This window comes from Chelon labrosus (genome assembly GCF_963514085.1).
Source record: "Chelon labrosus genome assembly, chromosome: 10".
In the NCBI taxonomy this organism is placed as follows: Eukaryota; Metazoa; Chordata; class Actinopteri; order Mugiliformes; family Mugilidae; genus Chelon; species Chelon labrosus.
In genome coordinates this window covers 11,267,745-11,290,639 of record NC_140360.1, presented here as the reverse complement: position 1 = coordinate 11,290,639, position 22,895 = coordinate 11,267,745, and the positions used below count along the sequence as shown (strand labels likewise).

At 42.0% G+C, this 22,895-nt stretch overlaps 2 protein-coding genes across 2 annotated transcripts; both read right to left on the bottom strand.

The window, feature by feature from the left end:
* Positions 1-359: 359 nt before the first annotated feature.
* Positions 360-10,041, bottom strand: rbm15 (RNA binding motif protein 15). Its single transcript, XM_084553005.1, has one exon. The coding sequence runs from the start codon at positions 9,790-9,792 to the stop codon at positions 7,225-7,227; it is 2,568 nt and encodes an 855-aa protein (XP_084409131.1). The 5' UTR covers positions 9,793-10,041; the 3' UTR covers positions 360-7,224.
* Positions 10,042-12,611: 2,570 nt separating this feature from the next.
* On the bottom strand, positions 12,612-22,062 carry alx3 (ALX homeobox 3). The gene is made up of 6 exons (XM_084553977.1): positions 22,029-22,062; positions 20,012-20,218; positions 17,800-18,121; positions 13,743-14,017; positions 13,541-13,666; positions 12,612-13,330 (listed from the first exon to the last, which is right to left on the bottom strand). The coding sequence occupies exons 2-6, from the start codon at positions 20,156-20,158 to the stop codon at positions 12,983-12,985; spliced, it is 1,218 nt and encodes a 405-aa protein (XP_084410103.1). The 5' UTR covers positions 20,159-20,218; positions 22,029-22,062; the 3' UTR covers positions 12,612-12,982.
* Positions 22,063-22,895: the final 833 nt, after the last annotated feature.

The following is a 22,895-nucleotide window of genomic DNA, read 5'->3' as shown; positions in this document are numbered from 1 at the left end:
TTGGTGGCTCAAGCTCAGTTTGTTTATACCTCCAACAGCTCTTCTGGAGTCACACGGAGTCGGACTCTTCGGGTTTCTCTCACACGAAATAACCCCTCTAACCTTTTTTTACGTGGCAACTGACTGTTCGACGGGTTTCTGCTGACATTTGAACGTCCGCCTCTTATTTTTAAACTGACATTTTAAACCGCTTTCAGCACCTAGGTAAACTGACACTTTAACCGACTTTACTCCTCAAACAGCTTTTCAACAGTTTTGACTCATTTTCGGCTGCCGCCACTCAAACCCGCGCCGAGGCCGTATCCGGTGTTTCAGCTTGCGCAGCGAAGCAAACGGCGATTCAGTTGCTTTCGGCCTGTTATCCTCACCTATGAGATAACCGTTTAACTATCAGCTCTGTCACTTACACCCAAAAAACAACTCAGACCATTCTCAGACCATTCACTTCGCCTCCTTCAACCTGTTTACAGTGGTTGCACCTTCAGTCTTCTGCACAACTTAATTTTCTTCAGAACAATGTTTTTTAAATGCCGTGACCTTTTAAACTATGAACTGCCTTTCTCCTTTTGTGGGTCACTAGTGATGAGTCACATGTGAATGACTTGGTGACGTTTTTATTTGGTGGCACCTGCATATGAAAGCAAATGGTCATTACCTGGCTCATTGCTTGTGAGCTGTTCTATGCAAGTGCACACACACACTCACACACAGAGACTTTCTTTTGATTAACACACACACGTCCACCTAATAACTAGCAACCACACCAGCTCCTGAAAGAAAAAGCCTCTTCAGTGGAAGTGTTTTCTACATATTTTGATCCCAGTCGGCGGGGTCAATGGAGCTGATGAATGAACAGCAGGGTTTTCTGTGCCACTGTGCATGGTTAAGTGCTTCTGTGTCAACCTTGTACGTCTGTGAATCTTTGATCGGGAGAGCCGACGGTGTGACTTTGACCGTGTGAATGCACGGCCTCTCAGCTGGACTGTTTTAAAACCCAGACTTTACAGTGCCTGCATGCGGCCTATTAACGGCAATGCAACTTATTTTGTTTATACATAGGAGTCTATTGGTTGTTGAATCTTTTTTTTTTTTTTTATATTGTGGAGGTTTTTGTGTTGTCAGTGGATTCCTTGTTTTTCCACCACTGTTTGCCTTACAAGGTGATGTATCTTTTACTAACTTTCCTGTAATGTCAGCCAAAGATCACATTAGAAACCTACCAACAACGTGAAGCAAGTCAGTAGGAAATAGAGTGGATAGTGTTTGTAACGTAAACGACTACGACCACCCATTATTCAATCATTTCAGAGTCTTAAATTGAAGACAGCCCCAAAGTCCACTGATGGACACGCGCTTTGTTATGCTGCCCTCTTGTGGCGGAGGAAAGCTTCTACTCAAAGAATGCTGTCTCAATTAGCACCAAATTATTCCCCTTCAACTCGCTTTCACAATACTTAGCAAGGCTCTTTGTATTGTTTCTATAACGACAGTCATGCACAAAAGCTGCTTTGGCTCACGAGTTGCATTCACCGCCAGTACGCTTTGTGATTTAGGGCCACGGAATATGTCGTACCATAATAAATCTTTTGTGAAACGCATTTGACGAATGTAAACCTGAGTTGGGATCATTTTACTTGGTAGGATAATGTTTTAAGGAACTGTATGCTTGAGAGGTATGTTGAAGTAATCTTTGCGTCATTTTTTTGGAAACGTCTCAAACACCACTGATAAAGAAATGTGTGCTACTTGACGACATTTTATGTTTTTTTTGTTTTTGCCGCAGCAAATGCAATAATGGGTGAAGCACTGTTTAGTCACTTCTCTGGCTTCTGGATTTGTTAACTGATTGTCTTTAGAAAATATGCTTAACCAATCATAGATATCCTTTTTTTTTAAGCCTTGTAACAGTGCGCAGGTCAGCTGAAATAAACTGATGCGTGGCTCAGTCTGTTATTGTGTGATTCAGACCAAGGAAACACAAGTTACAACGAATGTAATCATGTTTTATTGACATTTAGTAAACACAGTGATTCAGCTTTTACATTCATTTTCATCTTTTGTTGCACAACAGACCCATAAAAGGCTTATTACAGTAGTTCTCTAATATACACATTAAAGAGGTTCAGATTTTATAACATTTAATTTGTTGTTATATTCTTAATTAAACAGGTTACTCACAGTAGATGACACATGATGGTGTGTTCAGGGTCCTGGAAACAAACTGCTGTCCAAAGGAAATCTGTGAAGGAAAAATAAAAATATATTTAAATCTTGATGCTGTTAAACAAGAACAGCAGTTTGAATGTTTTAGTTGATGCTAGAAAAATAAAATCTTGTTTTCAGAAATTAAAATTCTCTACAGCATAAAAACTAAAACAGTTTAGGGCTTTAAAGTGCAATGAACTGCACTGCAATCAGTAAGTGCGACATTTGTGGATTTGTAGTAAGGTCCAGTAAATCTGATCACTTTTCTTGAACTGAGTTGATTGTATGATGCCATCAGTTTACTCCACATCTTTATTCAGGCAGCGAGTCGTTTACAGTATTGGCACAAATATATGCAACTCGTGACACTAGTTATTCATTATTAATTAATTTCATGTGGTGTTTTAGTTGGTTTAGATTTAGGAAAACCCGTTTCAACGAGTCAAATTTGTAATATTTTATAATTCTTTGTCTCGAGAAGATAAAACTAACCAGAAATCAATGACTAAATTAACCAATTTTCAAACTTATTTTTTTTATATATGTTGTTTTTTTCCCCCTTAAATTAGGAACATTTAATTTTTGATCACTCGCACCACTAGTGATTGATGAGTCAAGTTTCATCTACGTATTGATGAGTGAAAGTCAAAGTGTGGGCCACAGCTAAAATGAAATTTAATTTAATTTACCACAATTAAATGTGTTGGACTTATTGGGCTGAGGAGAAGGATTTCTCAGTCAATCAGTGAATACTGTCCATTCATTCCTGTGCCGTTTATAATCTAATGAATTTCTTCTTGGCTGATCAATAACATAATCTCTGACCTGGATGGGAAGAGTCTTAAAGGCACTACAGTGGTTTGAACCAGTGGTGAAAGAAGTACTTACTATTAATACTGCACTGCAGAAAGGCAGTGTTAAATATAAAACTTAGAAGTATTAGAAGGGAAGTACCAATTTTACAGAATTCCTCATTTTAGATTTTATTTTATTCTATTTAGCCATGGACTAATCGTACAGTTTGGAAAGGTGGGGCGAGGTTTAATTAATTATATCACATATCAAGTGTTGCCTCAACGTCTGATATTACATTAGAAATAATTATTTATTTCGTATTATTAATCAGAATCTACAATCGAGTAATTAAATGTGGAAAAGTGGAGCAATGAAAGCACAATAGTTGTAGTAGAATAGTTGTAGTAATACAAAGTACCTCAAAACTCTACTGTATTTGAAATGTAAATGTACTTACTGTATTATCCACCAATGCTATGACACTAGTTTTCACTAGTGGAATCTATAATACAATAATTACCTCACAAATAATACTAACTTTGCCTAAAAAGAATTTCAGTGACAACAGTTTTTATATCGGTCATAAAAATCCTAATTTGATCAAACATCTCTACTAAAGCTGTGGAAACAACTCTTAATATTTTGCATGTAATTTAGTTCATGTGTGCAGTAGCCTCATTTTAAAAACTCAGTTTGCATCAGTTTAAATAAAAGCCTCTGCGCAGTAATATTATCAGAAGAAAAAAGTATATTAGGGTTTGAAAATGTTAAATTCATCATTGTTTAACTGTTGATAGTCAAAGCATCACTGTGTGTTATTGTGGTCAGAAAATGATCTTATTAACTTAGACTGGCCTTTGGGATTTGTGTCAATTATTATTAAATTATCAGTGGAAATAACCTCAATAATGACTTTGGCTAAAAACCATTTACCATTTCACATTTGGAGCATGTTGTGTTGACACTTTATACTCACCGCTACTGCCCGAGCCACCGATACAGAGCTGGCAGGCAGCACTTGTTCACCTTACTCACCATCATGCCGTTTCTATACAGCAGTCATACAGTGATAGCGGCTCCGTCCTGAGTGTCAGGTGGTTGGCTGAGAGACAGAGAGAGAGGGGAAAGCAGGTGCTCCGTGGTCCTCCAGATGGCAATGTTTCTCTAGTGGAGTGAGAGGTCCTTCTCAGCGCAGGACACAGCATTTGTTTTCACACTAATGCAGCTAAAATGGATGGCAGGAGGAAATGGAAAACTCTCTTTCCTGTGTAAAGTGGCCTTAAACTTATGAACTGGCAAAATAAACAGGTCTCCTAGAAGAACTTGGGCGTGGCGTCCGCAGCGTGGATTCCTTCCAGCGATGGAGAAAAGGTTAAACAATTTGGCCCGTTCGTATCTCATTTCCATGCTGCAGCAGACCTCAGAGCAAACACTGCAGCAAACACACTTCTTCACTCGTCTCCTCGGAGAGGGTTCAATCGGAGGAGAGCACAAAGACGGGAGCCAATAATATTCCTCCTAGCTGAGGTTTGGACAGATCCTCTTCCCTGATACAAAAAAATTAAGTCAAATTAAATCATAACTGGGCAAGGCATAGTAAAATCAAATCGGCCCAGTGGTTCAGCTTGGCCTCTGCAGTGAGACAGCTTGAACTGTATGGAAATTTCACAGCGGTGTCAGCCACAATCTCCTGAGTGGAGTGTGTGACGGCCGGCGAAGAGCCTCCTTCGACTCCTATTCAGAATCAGGAACAACGCACACGAAACCTTCAGAGTAAAGACCGTTGAAGACAGACAGCAGGACACCGCCATGTGGTGCTGCTCGCTCCGGCCCTCGCTGTATGCATCTGCCTCTGTTTCTCAATGCAAACTGGACTCTGACAAAGAGCAGCAGTGGGGGGGGCTCCTTTCGATCCTGATCAGGTGTTTGCATGCCAACAGGAACAGTTGAGGACATAACAAGGGAATCGTGAAGGAGGAAGTAATTTATGACGGGCAACTTAAAGGCACAGAACTGGCCTGCAAGCAAACAGCGATCCTCACACGAAACGGGGGGTCTCTCTTCACTCGTGCTAAACAAACTGCAAATCGTCTCCCCTCTCGTGTGCAGCAACAAAATTTCAAGTGACAACTCCTTCGAAACACAATAAGGCAGCTCGTTTCTTCAATTCACTTCCATCGAAGAAACAGGTTTCCCTTCAAATGAACAATTTATTGATAATCGGTCACATTGAGCGCCCAAACGCACTTGCAGGTACGTGAACAGCTTCGCATGGGCTCTACGGATTTTCCTTTCCCATGACATCAAAGTGTACATTGCTCAATTTTCCATTTAAAACAGAAGTCATCACAGGTGCAGATGGGCTACACAACTTAAAAGCTGCCTCATCAGCGAGGACTCACAAACACTAGGTTGCCTTCTCTGCAGAGGCATTCAGCTCCGCACTCGTCTTCCTCAGCAGTCCGGAGTTGCAGTGGGTGCGACGTTCACACGTACAACAGTTTTCCCACATGTGAATGTTTTCAATACATATGACAAAACATACCATGGCAAAACAAAAGAGGGTAAGTAGGCCTGGGGAACGTGTTGGCAAGCATAAGCATAATACTGTCGAATTTAGACCTCTATCATTTAAATTAACTAGAAACTTGCACAGGCCTACTTACTGAACAAATAGCAGGTTTGTTGCTTTGTACCAGCACTTTACTGATTTAATATTATTACTGGAGGACCTACTGGTTTCAGGTAAATAAACGAAGCAGACTTGCAATTAACACAAAATCCTCTAAGCTTTTCGTACATTACTACTGTAGGTTTTTATAATCCACATTGCACAACCATGTCTAAGATAGGGATGCACAAAAATAAAATATTAAGTAAAAAATATGAAAAAAAAAAAGTGTTAGTATTTTTGTTTTACTATGCTATGCGTATCGTGTTATGGGCTGTTCCCTGGGCAAAAATAAAATTCACATCTATTAGTATTCAGCATTCCACACAGAGTTGACATGACAATTTAGTCTCTTCTTTTTTTTTTTTTGTTTTTTTCTTCTTAAACCAGTGGACACACACACACACACACACACACTACTGAGTTCATTGTCTATCTTGCAATTTGTCGTTCCATTTCTGAGGAACACAATCAGTCATCAAAATAAAAATAAAAATAACACATTCAAATCCAAAACACGGCTCCTGAACGTAACTTGCCGTGAAATTTTTCTGAACTCCTAACACGTGACCGTAATAATGCGGGAGCCGCATCTAGTGGCGTTCTGACCGGGATTAGAGCTTCAACAATATGAGAGAACATATGGCACAACTCTGCCTCAGTGTACCACGCTCTATATACACCGTCCGTTTTGAAGCTAGTGAGGATTGAAACTGTATTTGAGATGTTCGGCGTACGGAGAGTGGTGCACTGGAGAGAGAGAGTTGACCTACAGAATGTTATCAAGGTTTTTTTTCCAACCAACAGATATCCTCCTCTAAACCTTTACTGAATAGCTTTGATTCAAAAATGACATCTTCGTCTCCATCTATCAAAAAGTGATAATAGTCTATTGCACTGTAATTCAAAGATCTGAAAAACACCTTTGATATCTTTTGCTTCCCCTTGTGAAATACACCTTAGCAGGAGTCGGGACACAATAACACCACCTGTACAGAGTAAGGCAATAAAGTAATATAGCCCAGAAACATACATGACCTTTTTAAGCTTATGCTTTCTGTTTCTGTTAACACTGCGCGGAAAGATGTGGTAGTAATTTGTGGTTCGTTTGTTATGGAGGTGTTATTGCGTCCGCTCTTTTTTCAGTTTCTAACTTGTTGTTTCTTGTAGTGGAACATTTAAACCCTGAAACAAAACATGACCTGTCTGTTCGCTTACTGAGACTGAACCGATTAAACTACTGTACCCCTCAAAATGCTCCTCGTATTTAACCATTTCACAGGATTCTGGCTGAACGGCTGCAGGTTTATGACTTGGTGAGCAATTCAAACACCCTTTCAAAGGTAATTTTTAAAAAACAAACACCCTTTTAGTTTTGCAGGAGGGCACTGTTTGTCCTTTTAGTGGATTACATGGCAACATACAAACACTCAAGAACCATACTAGTGTACCCCATGATGCAGAACACACAGCATGCAATAGTTACTGACATACAGCAGTTTTTTTGTTTTTTTTTTACACCACTTGAACTTAGTGTATTGTGATTTTTTTTCTTAAGATGCTCCACGAACGACAATCATGACCAAGTAGTCCTCTTCACTTTTTGCCAGAGCTTTGGCAGAGGAATCCAGGAACTGCTGGGAGAAATCACAGGGAGGGAAAGCATGAAGAACCCCCGTGTTGTCTTTATCCCTGCTCCCTCCGACAGGCAGGCTGATGACTCCAGCTGCTTGTTTTTGGTTGAGGTAGGACACCAGGTTGCGAAGTGGCCGCTGGGTTGAGGCTGCAGGATCAGACGACGATGCATCCTCCGTGGCTCCAGGAACTGCCAGCAGGATGGCGTAGCCGCCGGGACCCGCCACCTTGATGCGCCGGGACACCTCGTCGAGCTTGGGCTGGTCCAGGCGAAGACGCTGCGTGATCTTGAGCTCGCTCACCTGCCTCCCTGTTGTGTTGTCGACGAGCAGGTCACTGGCTACGTTGTGGTCGCCTTCCAGCAGGTGCATGTTTGCTGGGAAATTGCTGTTCTTCAGCAGCAGCATGCCGTGCCAAGCCAAACTGAGTTTTGTGCCATCCAGCTTGGACGGCTGGCCTCCCTTGGAATTACTCTCAGAACGTTCTCTCTTGGTTGGCCCTTTACCGCCATCGCCTGCTTTGCGTTTGCGCTCTCCAACTGCTGAAATAGTGCTACTTGGGGGTCCCTTGTCAGAGAGACTTTGGTTTTTGAGCCTCCGTTCAACCGCACCCCTTTCCAGGCTGCTGTGACGTTCTCGGGCTGGGGAGACCCTCTCACCCCGCATAGGCCGCTCTGAGTCACTGAAGCGCCCACCGTCTCTGCTGCTGCCCCCAGGACTGCCATCTGGAGAAGCACGCCTGCGCCTTAATGTCCTTTCAGTGCTGTCGGGGGAGTGATCTAGGTGGCGTCCGTCCTCCACTACACGCCGCTTGCGCGCAGTTTCTCGCCCCTGCAGCTCTCGTTCCAAAGACCACGGCTCCCGAGTCCGCCGGTCTCGTTCCAAATGTTCCAGAGGCTCAAAGGGTGAAGCGCGCACCCGCTCACGAATAGCTGGGTTGGGCCACTCAGTTCCAGGGAAGAGCTCTCTCTCCCTGAAGTGAAGGGGCGGTGGAGTCCGTTCCCTGACCCTCAGAGGCTCAGGAGTGGCACGGTGGACAAAAGACTCGGCCACCATGTCAAAGGGTGGTATTGGGAGAGGCTGTAGGAACTGCTGCTGGTAACGATGTTCAGTGTCTGCAAAGTCCACTCTCAGTCTTCTCTCTGGACCTCCAAGTGGAAAGCCCCTCATGTGTGTGCATGCTGCTTGTGCAGCATCCAAACTTTCATACTGAATGTAAGCCCACGTGTCCCCCTTTCTGTAGTCAATGGTCCTTATAGTGCCAAAGCGATCAAACTCTCTTGCCAGAGCAGCTAAAGGAACCCAGGGTCCAAGTCCTCCCACCCACAAACGTGTAGTAGGTGTTGCTTTCCCATAGCCGATCTTTATGGGGTTGCGGCCCACTATTTTGCCAGACATACTAAGCTTAGCATGATGAGCCATGTCAAGGTTCTCAAATTTCAGAAATCCATATGTGCTGGTTTGTCCCCGTGTAGGTCTCTTAATGTCCACTTCTGTAATGACCCCAAATCTGTCAAAAGCCCTCCTCAAGTCTGCCTCTGTGACAGTTATGTCCAGGTTGCCTAAAAACAACGTCCTATTGGCTCTTTGGTCGTCCTCTGGAGATATCAAATCCTCTTCACGAAAAGCTGCCCGCTCTGCAATGAAAGCCGGACGTGCCCTGGCTTCAAAGAGGGCAAACTCCCTGTCCCGCTCCAGCTCTCTGGGCAGAGGGGGCGGCGGGGGAGGAGGCAGTCGTCCCAGGGCCAGCTGCTGCAGCCGGTAGTCTCTGTATCCGAGCCCGGTGGGCGAGAGAGGTCTCTGCAAATGTCTGTGGCTCTGGGCTGCACCGTACAAGTCTCTCTCCACAGGGGAGCGGCTTCTCCTCCGGTTTATGTACACCGCCTCTATCTTCAGCGGCCGGTCGTAGAGCACGAGCCGTCCCCTCGCGTGCTTGGCGGCTCTGGCGTCCTCCGGTTTTCTGAAATTGACGAAGGCGATCCGCTCGTCATTGCTGCGGCTTATTTTGACGCTCACGTCCCCGAACTTCTTAAATTCGTGAAAGAGTCCGTCTTCTACGTCTTCGTCGCTCAGCTGGGTGCCGAGGTCGCTGATTTTAAGCGTTTTGTACTCACTCTCGGCGGCGGGCGGCTGCACTCGCTGCTCCCCCCGTGAAGCGGTCCTCGGTGAGGCTAAATCCAGCGTCAGGCTCAGGCTGTGGTTTTTACCCACGGAGCTAGCAGCAGCAGCAGCAGCAGCCGACTGACAGCTGTGATTATTCCCCGTCCGGCCGTGACTGTCGAAATCCCTGTCCCTCTTTTCACCGAGCAGACTCCGTCTCGTCGAGCCGCCGCCGTCGCCTTTGGTCGAACTATTTCCATTATTACTCCCACTGGAGACGGAGAGAGCCCCCATTTTCTTGCTGGTCGGGTGGCATCCTCCCCTGTCTCGAATGTCGTCCAAGGCCCGGGAGCGTTTTTTAATCGGCGACCGCTCTTTACCTTTCATTTCAGCCCACTCGCAGTCGAGCCTCGGGGACACTTGGCCGTTTTCTAGCTCCGCTTCTGCAAATTAGTGCAGGAAATTATTGAGACGAAAAACGGATTTATTCACTGACCCTGCGGCAAAACAACAACAGTCGCCATTTTGTAAAGATTACCGTGAAGGCCCGCCCCCTTCCTCCTGATTGGTCGAAAAGTGGGTGGAAAACTTTAAAGCGCGTGTCAATCACCCACTGAGGCGTATAAATAAAAATATTACAAACATGTGTTTTTATTCACATTTTGTAATTAACTAAATTGAGCTGACATAATTTTTATTATTTAGAATAATAATATAAAAACAAACTAATTTAAGTAACCACCGCAATATGTTGTTTGACACGGCCTCACAATACTCAACCTTACGAAAACAAAAAAGGTAATATTTATTTATTAGATTTTAATTAATTGTGGACTTTTGTATGTGTTATAATATGACAGTTAGCAGAAAAAAGAGAGAGAAACTTTTTCATTTTCTTTAACTGATACCACAAGGTGGCAGCAATTGAACACTATCTCAAAAAGTACAGCGTCCTATTTGTTAGGAAAAGGCATGATGACAGTTTGGCAATATGTTTTAATGTATTTAAAGCAGTTTAACTGGACTGATTTTAGGCTACTACATTAATTTTTGGAAGTACAAGTTGAAAAGAAAGAACATACTAGCGGTATTGGCCTTTTGCAGAATTATTTTCCTTCTATTTTCAAGTAAAACTTTGACTTAAATCATGTAAATAAAACTAGGCTGAGATTGCTGTGTTGCTTTGCTGCTTTTTGCATTTCTGCACAGACTGCGTAGTGATCCCAGTGTTGCACTTGATGTTCTGAAAAGGTATTTTTTCCTGTAGAAGATGAACTGCTAAACAAATCATGGCAGTCAACGCTGAACCCTGCTCTGCAGTTTAATTGTGTTACTGAGCAGGTCACAATGCAGCACAGTGTTTAGCTTAGCGGGACACGTTAAATAAGTATCTGTTAGGTCACAATAGCTGCACTTCAAGGCCAAGATAAATCTCCCTGAGATCAAAGCTCGGAGCGGTGGCCAGCAGGCAGCTTTATAGATTCTAGTGAGCATTAAGTCATATGTTCGGTCCATTAATGAGGCTGAGGGTTTAGTAACTTCCAGACTCTAGTGACAGTCTTCACCCAGTGACCCTCATACATAAAGTGATGCTTAGTTAATAACTGCCTCCAGCAATGTCCAGTCTTACAGTAACTCAACATATCTCATTTATTTCTGACAAATCATAGAGATCATACTGAGGATAAGCTCTCTGTAGCCTGACATACTGAGTCAATACAGATCAAAGCACAGCACTGTTATTCTAATGACAGCCAGATCAAAACCCTTGGTCTATTGTACGATGAGATCATTATTTTTAGCCGCTTTAAGTTGAATAAACTGTACTGCTATTCTAAAATTGTGAATTACTCTATCTTTACAGTCCTGATAGTGTTCAGCAGTTAACAAACCTAACTCACTAAACCACTGACTTTCCTCTTTTGTTTATGGGCAGAGAGATTTGATTAACCTGCCCCCTAAGTGAAAATAAATATTAGCATTAAGCACTGATCCACCATCTGCTATTCCTTCAGCTTTCCCAAAGATGCCCATCTCCTCAATCCCTCATCCCGACTGACAGGTCTTCTTATCTCCTCCACTTAATCTGGGATTTAATCAGGGCGACTCTACAACTGCAGTAAGGGCTGCCGTCTCCCAAGGCCTGGCTGGAATTTGAAGCTGTGGGTGTGGAAAGTGTTTCTGATGGGTTTGTGCATTCTTCTATTGGAACCACATGTTGGTGGCTCTCGCAAAACTCCGGCACAGACCTAAAGGGAACGGCTGCTGATCTGCCACAGGGTTACAGTCGTACCCGAAGCAGGCAAAGAGAAAAGAGTGCCAGTATATTCCCTAAACGCCATGCACACTCCTGGGGAGCGAGTTGAGCTTAGGAGGGCTTTGTCCGTAAGTGAAACCTAGTCACAGATTGAAAAGTTCGTCCATCTGACATTAATATGTTGGTATTTTAGTAATTTAGACCAGATGCTGGGCGACCGTGCAATTCAATGTTTCCTCGACAATGTAATAAATTGTTTGGGGTAAAGCACAAGGAGATTTTCTGAAACAATTGTTAGGACTGCATTCAGAATACCGTTAAAGCTATTAATGCCACATAAATATATTTCTATCACATTATTCGTTTACACATGAATATGTATTTATAAATAAAAGCAGAAAGCAAATGACCTGGGTTCAGTGAATTTTATTAGCGAATAAAATCTGGGCCATAGTAAATTGCTTTTTTTTCCTCTTTCTAGTAAACTGTAACTCATTACTCACATGGTCGAGTTAACCACTGATGCCAGATGTGAACGTGATACGCCTGCCCCAACGCGCGACCAGCCGTCTGTGGGAGGCTCTCTACTTTATTATCATCAGTAGTGAAGTGTGGTCACTCGGTTGGCTTTTCGCTAATGAACCTGCCACTCTCTACTGACACATGAAGTGCCACCTGAAGGCCTCTTGAAGCCAAGCCAAGTTGGCTGCACGTGTATGGCCTCCCTGTTCATTTCCCACACAGCAGAAATCTTTGTGTTTATGGCAACCACAGCATGTAAAGCATTTTTGCCTCGCGACCACATTGACAGTTGAATATGCGACGCAGACTTTGGGTTAGTTCTCTTGGTTATAGTTTGTGAAAAGAGTCACGTCAGGGCTAAAATGTTGCTGAGATCGTTTTTCCTAAAAAATACTCTCCTTCTGAATGAGACAATTGATTTAGACGGAAGCCTTTATTACTGGTCACACTATAAAGCACAACAGACATAAAAACAGTGATTAATATGATAATTACATTTTTTACATGCTTAAATAATTGTTCCTCTTTGGTCTCAGCATTGTGATATCAAACTAAAACTGGAAACAAGGAAGTTCTATTAAAACGTTGGGTTTCGTGCAAGACGTTCAAGTTGTCCTTAATGTTTATGAAACGCTTATTCCACGATATTCTGACTCCAAGTTGGCTTACATAAATGTTAAGAGGAAATATTTGAGTCATATATTGAGATGGATGTGTACATCAGGGACTGCGCATGGGTCGGGAATGTAATATGCTTTGGCTCAGTCAGTGCATGATGTGGCGCTGGCACTGTTGTGGTCATGTCGGCCAGGACAGGATGCTGCCTGGCTCTTTGGCTTTCATCCGCAGCGCCACCAGGCCCGTCGGCTTGTATTCGGTCTCGGGCCCCTCGATGGAAGGGGACCCAAGGCCCCCTGGAAAACCGTGAAGAGAATAGAGGCCGTTGATGCCTGGATGGTGAGGCGGGTGGTGGTGGTGTGGGTGGCCGGGTGATGTGGGCATGCCCATGAAGCCCTGGAGGTTGCTGTGCGGGTGAGGATATGCACTCATGCAGGATGAGGGGATGGAGTCGTGTCCGAGGACGCAGCCAGCACCTGAAGCACCGCCCGCTCCTGAAGCCGCACCCGGCCACAGGTTGCCCTGCATCTGGTTGGGGACAGATTTAAGATAGGACACATTTAATGGGGAAAAAAATAGGACTGAAAATAATTTGTCACACTTTGTGAGGAACACTAAATCAAGATACAGGAAAGATAAAATTGAGAGCTTTCAGTTTTTATACGGGTAAAACAAAACGCAAACTCTCAGCAGGCTCAATAATGTACAGTATGTCATGTATGATCTGCAGTGGCCTACCTGGTATGCATCATGGCGAGGGAGAAGAGAAATGTCATATGTAGCAGCAAAGTGGTTACGGACCTCCTGGATCTTCCCATAGCGTTCCCGTTTCCTCCACTTAGCTCTACGATTCTGGAACCAAACCTTTTAAATACAAAAATATTTGGAAATTAAAAGAGAAGACAACCAACTAAAGGTATACAAAGTGCCTTTCACTCACTTGAACCCGAGCCTCAGTGAGCTCCGTCCTCAGCGCCAGTTGCTCCCGGGCGTACACGTCAGGATAGTGCGTCTTCTGAAACACTTTCTCTAGCTCCTCCAGTTGAAACGTGCTGAACGTGGTGCGATTGCGTCGCTTCTTGTTCTTGCCTGATAAGTCAATGGAGTCAGCGATAGAGTCCCCTTGCAAACCGCTGCCGGGCTCCTTCAGCTTGCCGCAACAGTCGGTGCCGATCCCAGGATAGCCCATTGTTTTTGGAGCTCCCTTCTCTCTGACTGAGGCGCGCAGCAACACACACAGGAAAAGGCAAATTGTAACATAAATATAAAATCACATACAAGCATATTTTAGCAGCAGTTCAGCAGCATCAGTGTGTATATTGATGTGTTTAAGATGTCTGTAAAGTTGTCTTTATGATGCCAAAGTTTCAATAATTAATTCTGATTTAGATGTGAACAACTTGAACATCTGTCAATTGTAATGTGTGACTTTGTCCCAGACAAACAAAGTGAAATAGATCACACATAATGTGTCGGCACCTCATTATTATGTAATGAGAAAATTATTTTTGATCGCAGGGATCCTATTGCGCTTAAATAACGTTTACACAGAATTAAAACAACAATAACTGGTTCATACTGGATGATTTCTTTCGGAAATATTTGGTCGGGACACGGGAAATGGCAAAAACGGGGTAACACTGACAAATCCCTATAGTCAACAACATATCTTTTAGAGTAGAAGGACGAGAAAACATATTTCTGTACAGAAAGGCACTGGTGCAAAAAAACTGAATGCAAACCACTCCAATTTTTACTGCCAGAGAAATGACATAAAGTCCTTTTTAAACTAGCAATATTTCTGGACATGTTTCTGGTACATAGTGATTTTAAGACCAATACACTGTAATTCTACACACTGTTGCAAAATGAAAATAAACGTAAATGGGGTATCCAGTCAAACATTCAGTTTGTGAGGTATGACTGAAAACCGTGAACCGCTTGTTTCTGATTTTAGTTCTCAGATTCAAAATGCCAAACGAGACTGAGCTGGGAGACGCCTGAGAAAAACAACACACTGAATGAAGCAACTAATTCAGATTTAATTCGATTAGCCCAGACAACCCATATTTAGGCGGTGAACACTCAGAGAGTTGGCTTAAATTAAAGCCACAGGGCAATACAAGTAGAAAACGTGATTTAATGGCCGTAACACAGAGAAGACATTTTTAGGGTCACCTAAAACTCGACGGGGAAACTTTCAAACGTCAAAATAAAGGCATAATGAACGGGAAAACTGTAACACTGAACTGTGTGGTGATTTTGTATCTGTTAAAGCACGTGATAGTTTGAATAACTTGTATACATTCTGCTCTTCACTTTTAGCAGTGGGGGGAAAATCGGAAAGCAGTATTTTCCTTCCCGTTAACAGACCGTGGAAAAGGGCTGCTCCCTCCTGCAGTGTTTGCATGTTGTTGTCCATGTTCATTACGTCTAACCCTGAACTCCAAAACAAAACCACTCTCCATCTATCTACAGGCAGTCACTCTCTGGGGTCAGCCGAGAAACTACTTTGCTATTCTCCTAATTCGATATGGGGCCCAACAGAGAACACTTTTCATTGCAACATTAATTTCCTCATGTCCATTAGATCCAACCTTACACCACATGCTGAAAATATTCTCAGCTGCAAACAGGGACCACAGGACATCGAATAGCTTTTACCTTGTCAAGCACCCACATCCGCTCTGCCTTCACTCCAGTGTAACTGGAGAACTATGTGAAATGCAGGAAAAGGCAAATAGGGATGAATTCAAAATGTATAGGTGGGAACATCACGCTGTGAACATGGGGATCTGTTCTAATACTCTGTTATTGCTGTGGTGGTCATTTGCTTTGCTAGGTCTCCTGCTCCGTACATTTATACCAAACAGAACTTCAGCTATTAAAACACATCTTATTTTTTTTTTAACAGGCGCAGAATATTTACAGGATTTAAATTCATCCAGGGATTTATTTTTAGACAGAGAAGCACTTTCAGTCAAGGAGACATCAAGTTTGGAGTTTAAGCTTCCTCACAAACTAAAATAAATAAGTGCAAGTAATTTACTTTTAAAAACAAACAGTGATGTATTTGACTGTGCAGCATATTTTTCTCTTTTGAATAGTGAGACAAATATTGTGCCTGTGGAGTCAATTTGTCTGGAATATAATGCGGCGGCTATGTCACAAATAAATAGTTTATTTATTTTTTTTAAATCACTCATTATAAACATCACATATATATATATATATATATGTATAGCAATTAAAGTCTAAAACGCATATCAAAATACAGACAATAAAATTGAATGTAATAAAAGCAACAAACACTGACTCAATCAAATAAATCCGCATTCACTAAAGTAAAGACTTTTCACATTCACATCCCCTATTTTGTAAAAATTAATCCTAAGGAGTTTAAAATAAGTTAGCGTTAGAAATCAATTTATATTATCTATTCATATATTATAAAATAAAATAATAAATACAATTTTTTTTTTTAAAAGTGTCAATTCCATTTTACAATTTAAAGAATTGATTGTAGAAACAAAAAAAAATAAATAAATCTGCGGACAAAAGTAAAACTTGAAGATGTCAGCCTGGTCAAAAGGTTTGTTTCTGTGTTGGCCTGTCACTACACTTTCCTTCCACTGTAGACAAAACAGGAAGACGTGTTCGCCTTTGAAGGTGTAGGAGCCCAAACTCAAAAACAAATGAAGAGTAGCAAGAGTCACACATGCACATCATCCAGTTCTGCACACACATATAAAGCTCTACACACTTCCAATAATATACAGTAAATCACTTTTGTACATGTGTGTGACTCTGTGCGTGTGTGTGTGTGTGTGTGGGGGGGGGGGGGCTGTATGTGACAAAGAGACAAAGGAAAGGGGAAACCATACATGTCTTCTTTTATGTCAACAAATCTTAAAAGAAAATAATAATAAAAGTCCAATCTGAAAGAGGACAGCAGATGTGATTATAATAAGTAATTGTGGAAAACAAATCTGTTGAATCTACTGGCTGACTTTGGCACCAACTTGAATGAAAGTGTTGTATATTGTTCTGGACACTGATATCACAAAGACCTTATCAGAGCTGATATCCTCTGCTGCTTTGCAGAATCATCAGCACCAATAAACAAAGTGAAAAACCGCATAATTTCTTCAGGCTCCGGTTCAACACATACAGCCATTACTTTTCTTCCCAGGATGGACATTTGTGGCCTATTATGTCAGACAGCATCAGAGCACACGCCTGCTTGCAAAGCTCACAGTCAATTCTGTTGTGTTTTACATAAAAAAAAAAAAAAAAAACAGCACATGAAGAGGATGTCAAATAAGCGAAAGAGTCTCTAAAAGCTAAACGACAAAAACACGGCTGAGTTTTGGCCGAGAGTTATGTCCAGTAGTCTAATAACACACCCAACTTGCTGCCACGCTGACCTTTAACCTTTCTCGCTTTCCATCAAGGACTGTCAAGTCAAAGAAAACTTGTTGACGTTTTTATCACAGCCACGCTTTTCAGCAAAATAAAGTCACACTTTTGCATAGTTATGACTTTCAACCAATAAAACCTGAAAAGGCGGCTCACTGTTAAACATTTGGAAAATTCACAAATTTATTTGCGTGACTAAATTTCTTACTTAATTTAAAAAGCCTTTGCAAAGGATAAGTATTCATTTTGTGATTTGTGATATGATTTTTTTGATTTCTCCACTAACCAATATTTTTTGCACCCCATAAGTGTTAACTATGTTTTATTTTTACATATTTAAATTTAAAAAACAATAAATGTTACAACTCTCTTCTCTGACTAAATACATTTAGGCGCAGTATTTATTAAGTAAGTCATTTCCATATTTCCAGTAAAGTTATAGTTAAAACACACATAAAAACAGATAATCATTCTAAGTAATAATTGTAGAGACCGTGAAGTCAACTTTTACTGAGCTGTTTCTGCGTTTCCTCTCATTTTTTTTTATTCTTATACCACATAAAGACTGTTCTACTTACCTTCCGTGTTGTTCTCATAAAACGCCGGCTTGCCGCTTATCGCCGCGCCCTTCTGATCCTGGTTTATACTGTCCAAGAACTTGCTGTGTTTGGACGGTGAGCCGGGCGGGTTCGCCGAGGCAGGGCCGTGCGTAAAGTCCGCCGCAGCATCACCACCAAACCTGCCCATGGCGGCGGCGTACAGATCCCCGCGCAGGCTGAGACGGTGAGGAAGAGGAGGAAGAAGGTGCGATGGCTTCTGCAGCTCATCGCAGGGGAGAAAGGAGCCGGAGCCGTTGCCGTGCTCCAGTCCCGGAGAGTTTGCAGGCGTCCTCCTGCTGGCCTGCGAAGAGAAAGGCAAACAACTCTCCGTCTCCATCTTACGGGTCCAGCAGGCAGTATAGACAACAGTGACTGGGCGCTGTTAGCGTGGGCGCCTGAGTGAGAGGATTTTTTTTTTCTTCTCTCTTCTGTGTTCATGTCAAGTGGGTGGGATTTAACAGATCAGAAACAAAGACCCGTGAAACCGGGATTGGTTTGTATGTGTGTGTGAGGCAGAGAGAGAAAGAGAGAGAGAGAGAGTGAGTGGGAGAGGGCGAGAAAGAGAGAGAGAGGGAGAGAGGCTGTGTGTGTCTCCAACAGTCTGATATAATCCGCCAAAAATTCAATCACGCCTGGTTTCTGTCCACCAATTAACCATTTAATTCCTATTTCATATATTGTTATGAGCCTAAGCACCAGATCAAGAAGGTCACTCACACTGCACTTTACGCACAGACACTTAAAGGATAAAAGCAGCACTAACAAGACTAACAATGCGTCTTACTTACTTACTATTTAATTAGTTTCATTTAACTTCATTTAATTTAATGTCATTCATGTTGTTCCACTTTAATTAATTCTATTTCATTACAATTTGTTTTACATAACGCGTCGGGCATAACACGAGTGTGCGTCTACATTTTCTTTTTCTCCAGTTGCAGCTTCCTTTCTTTTCGTTCGCTGAACACGTCTGCACCTATATACAGTCAGTGGTCTGCAAACACAATAAAGTGTTTTTCAAGTATTTAATATTTCACATGCTAGCCTATTTATTTTCCCCATTCCAATAATGATGCATTATTCTGCTGCTGGTAAACACAGCGTCCTTCTGCATCTGAGCCGCAACAGGAAAGACACATGTCTGATAATAAGACAACAATTCGCTGTTGTGTGATATTTTTTTCTAAGCGACAGAAATCCATGAAAATGACCCATTAGTAGTAATAATAAAAAATAAATAAACACCGAAATTATATAAGCGTGTGATACCATGTTCAACACAGTGCCGAGGTCAAAAGAATAATTTGAATGATAAACCATCACCTACAAACGCGTAAAAGCATCAGTAAATATTCTACTTAATATAACAAGAATATAATATAATATAATATAAGATAATATAACCGTTTTCTCACTATAATACGCGTGTGTGTGTTTTCCTGCTGTTCTGAACTAATGCAGCCTAATACATTGGGATTTCATTGAACATGCGACGGCATTTGTGGTAGTTACAGCATACATTTCCTATTTAATTCAGCGTCGTTTGAAAAAATCGGAGATTTTGGAGGCCATATAAAGCTCATTTGAAATCATAAGAATCCTTAGCCTTAATAATTTAAACAATGTGGTTAATAAATCGTCAGTATACGATCTCGATAAGAGCACATGATCTCAGGAACTTAAATTAGGCCGAAATACAAGTTAATACAGCTTAAATGAAAAACAGCTTTATAATTGAGTCCCTGTAACAGATGCGTCTGATGCGACCGAGCTGTTGTTCACTTCGCCGTCTCCTTGTCGTTGTCCTCTAAACGATTTACTGTGTTTGTGGTTTAATAATACTTAATGGATTGTAAATGCAACGGAAACAGCAAAACAATAGTTACAAAGGTCATAACATTTGTCTGCTGAAGTATAGTTTTAATTGCTGCAATATTTTCATCACTCTGGTATTTTTAACTGGATGTCACCTGACATTTGCTTTGACAAAAGTAAAAAAAAAAAAAAAAAAAAATGAAATAAATAATAATGTCTTAAATAAAAGCTTCGTATTATTAATTTTTATCATTCATCTTAAAACTGATGGAATATTCCTAGAGGCAGAGTTGAACGCAGCATTAACAAAAAAAAAAAACTTTTGCACATGTTATCTCTGATCTAGACAAACTTCACCTAAACAAAGTGCACTTACCAGGTTCAGACATGGTGCCATTGCTTTTGGGGACATCTCACCATCTCTCTGGATACCTGAAGCCGCAAACTGCTCATATGATGGACAAGTGTGTAAACACGAGATCCATTTGCGCTGGGAGGCCTCGTAAGCCCCATTTGATTCCATGTTGAGCTCTGAACTATCAAAGTGTCCTCCACCCCGCTACACATCCAAGTGGAGAGAAGGCTGTGCAAAAAGAAATATGGTGTTAAGGCAGCATGTTGACATGCAACTTACATTAGCATCTCAAAAACAAATGAAGAGAAGCTGAGAAACAACTGTTCTTGTAAAAATTAATGAGCCAACAAGAAAACACTTGTTGAAAATAAAAAATAAATAAATACTGATGACAATGTTCTTTAGCGTTCAGATAATAAAAACTTAATTCTTCTCTTTACCAAGACACACAAATGTCTAAAAACAAAACTTTCCAAATTGCAAAGACGTAGCTGCTTTCAGAGAAAGGAAGAGCCCCTTTAAGTTTAAAATGATTAGTGACCTTAGATATAAGGCATAATGACATTTATGTGTAACATGACTTAGATTAGCATGTGTAGGTCAGTAGAGCGTAAAGGCTAAAAAAAGGCCACGCTGTCATGTTAATCACAACCACAGTGCCACCTTTTACCCTCCCACACACTGAGTGTATACCTCCCCGTAGACTCCAGCCTTGGCGCACTGTAGTGGCTAGCATTTATCAAACTGTCAAGCTTGCCACCATTAAAAATCTCAAAATTAGAGGGGTGTATACGTTTCAAGATGCACAAACGCTCAAAGAGAGACACGTATATGGTTCTCAAATCTCGTGACAAGCATGTCCTCTGTAGCCTGAGGCAGCAGTGCACTCTTGAATTCGCAAACCCAGCTGAGTAAATGCATTCCAGAAATGTGGGCAAGAGGAAGAACGTCTGCGCTGTGATCTCTGAGTCGCCCCAGGTAACAGTGTTTATATGAATATGGCATCAAGAGTGCATAAGATGTAGAGGATTGGGGGTATGTTATTTGCTGAGGAACCAAAGTCTCCTATGTGTCTGTGTAGACATCTGTATGCTATGGTTTGCTTAATTACACATAAGGAGAGAAGCAGGAGGGGGTCCATTCATTCATGCACTGGAAAGTCCAAGTTCCATTATAAAATAGAAGATTGAAACTTCAGCCATATAAAATAAGCACATCATGTGAAATTATGACTAAATCCTACCTCAGCCAGAGACATGTGCTTGGTATCTTGGCCCATTTGAAGAGAAAGACGTAGTGGTTAAAAGCAGGAAAATGGCAGAAAATAGCATCAACTCGCTGCCTATACCATGACCAGCTCCAGTCCCTGCTCCCCGCGGTCCTAAACCCTTGTCCTCCAAGTCTGTCCTGGGCATGACCCTGCACAGGAAATCAGTTCAGCCTGTTGGGAGTCCCAGGTCCCCCCTCGCCGCTTCCCAGCTCTGGGCACAGACAGCATGGATAAAGGTGACCCTGCACTCTCACCGTGCACCATGCAGGCCCGGGGCTAAAGAGTCGCTTCCACCTCTCCCTGCACTACATCCTCTACGCCTGGAAAGCTGTCAGTCTGCAGGGCAATCAGTGACACCTTACATCCTTTCTCTTACACATATCTATTAATGGCATACGTACATTTTTGCAATGTGAGCAAGTAATCAGGCATTACTGCTTTTTGTGGCAAGAACTACTTTAAAAAGTGTAATAATTTAAAAATGCTATAAAAGGCTAGTATAAAGGTTTGTCACGTGGGTTGAGAGTAAACAAAGATCGAACCTTTTCCAGTATCCAACTGCGAGAAGGAGAAGGATGGAGAAGTTATTAAGATCGACCATGAATATCAACACAGACAGCCAGCTAAAGCAAAGTGCAACTCTGTCCTTCATATAAGCCGGCTGTCTTTGTCTGCTATCACTGCCTCGGGCCTTTCCTCTCACGTACAGGGTGGCGATTCAACCTGAGGTTTGCATTAGAATAGGAGAAGGATAGCTAATTTAATTACCCGCCATGAATGCACAGAGATGATCCCATATGCAGAGCCAGGGCTCCTCTCAGAGGCCTCCCTCACATCCTCCAGTCCATGTCCAGAAGCTGAAGAGCCAGCTGAGTCCGTGACTGACAGCTGCCGACCCCAGGGTCAGTCGACTGCAGAGGTGCATTCTGGGAATCTTTAGCTGGTCTGCTGTAGTGATGGGGGGGTTGAGGTTTTCGAAGGGAAATGGGAAGTGGGGTTGCTGTCCTCTCTCTGACCTCATATGAGGCGTCATGGAGCACACTGGAGCGCAGAGTGTTAGCAGCGAGTCGGGATCCACAGCCACAACACAACATGAGATGAGCTAATGAAGGGACAAAGACGAACACAGACGAAACCTCCAAAGACTTTCTGGTATTGCTTTGCTTAAACCTCTCCTGAATGAAAACATTATTTTTCCACAGAGCTTTGCAGGAGTTTAAAACACACACACACACAAAAGTTTACCATTGTTCTCACTGCTGTAAAGATGGTGTCAGGCTAAACTACATAATGAAAATCACCCCTGGTGATCTGCAGACCAAAGATCTTAAGGTCCGACAGTGTAAAACATACTGCACTGACAAGTCCTGCAGCATTTGTTTATCAAGATGTGGTTAATTTATCACAAAAGATGTGGTGTGGTGCTCTACCGTTTTAGAAATTAGGAGTACTTCAAATTCAAGCTCTGATAAAGACCCACAACAATAACAATATAAATCTGCGGTTTATTAGAATTGGAAATAACCAGTTTTCTCAATTTATTTTGACTTTTTTCCATTTAGTAGTTTGGTTTTTTTTTTTGACAATTTTTAACAATTTGCCATGGCGAATAAAACAAACTTAATTACACCGAAA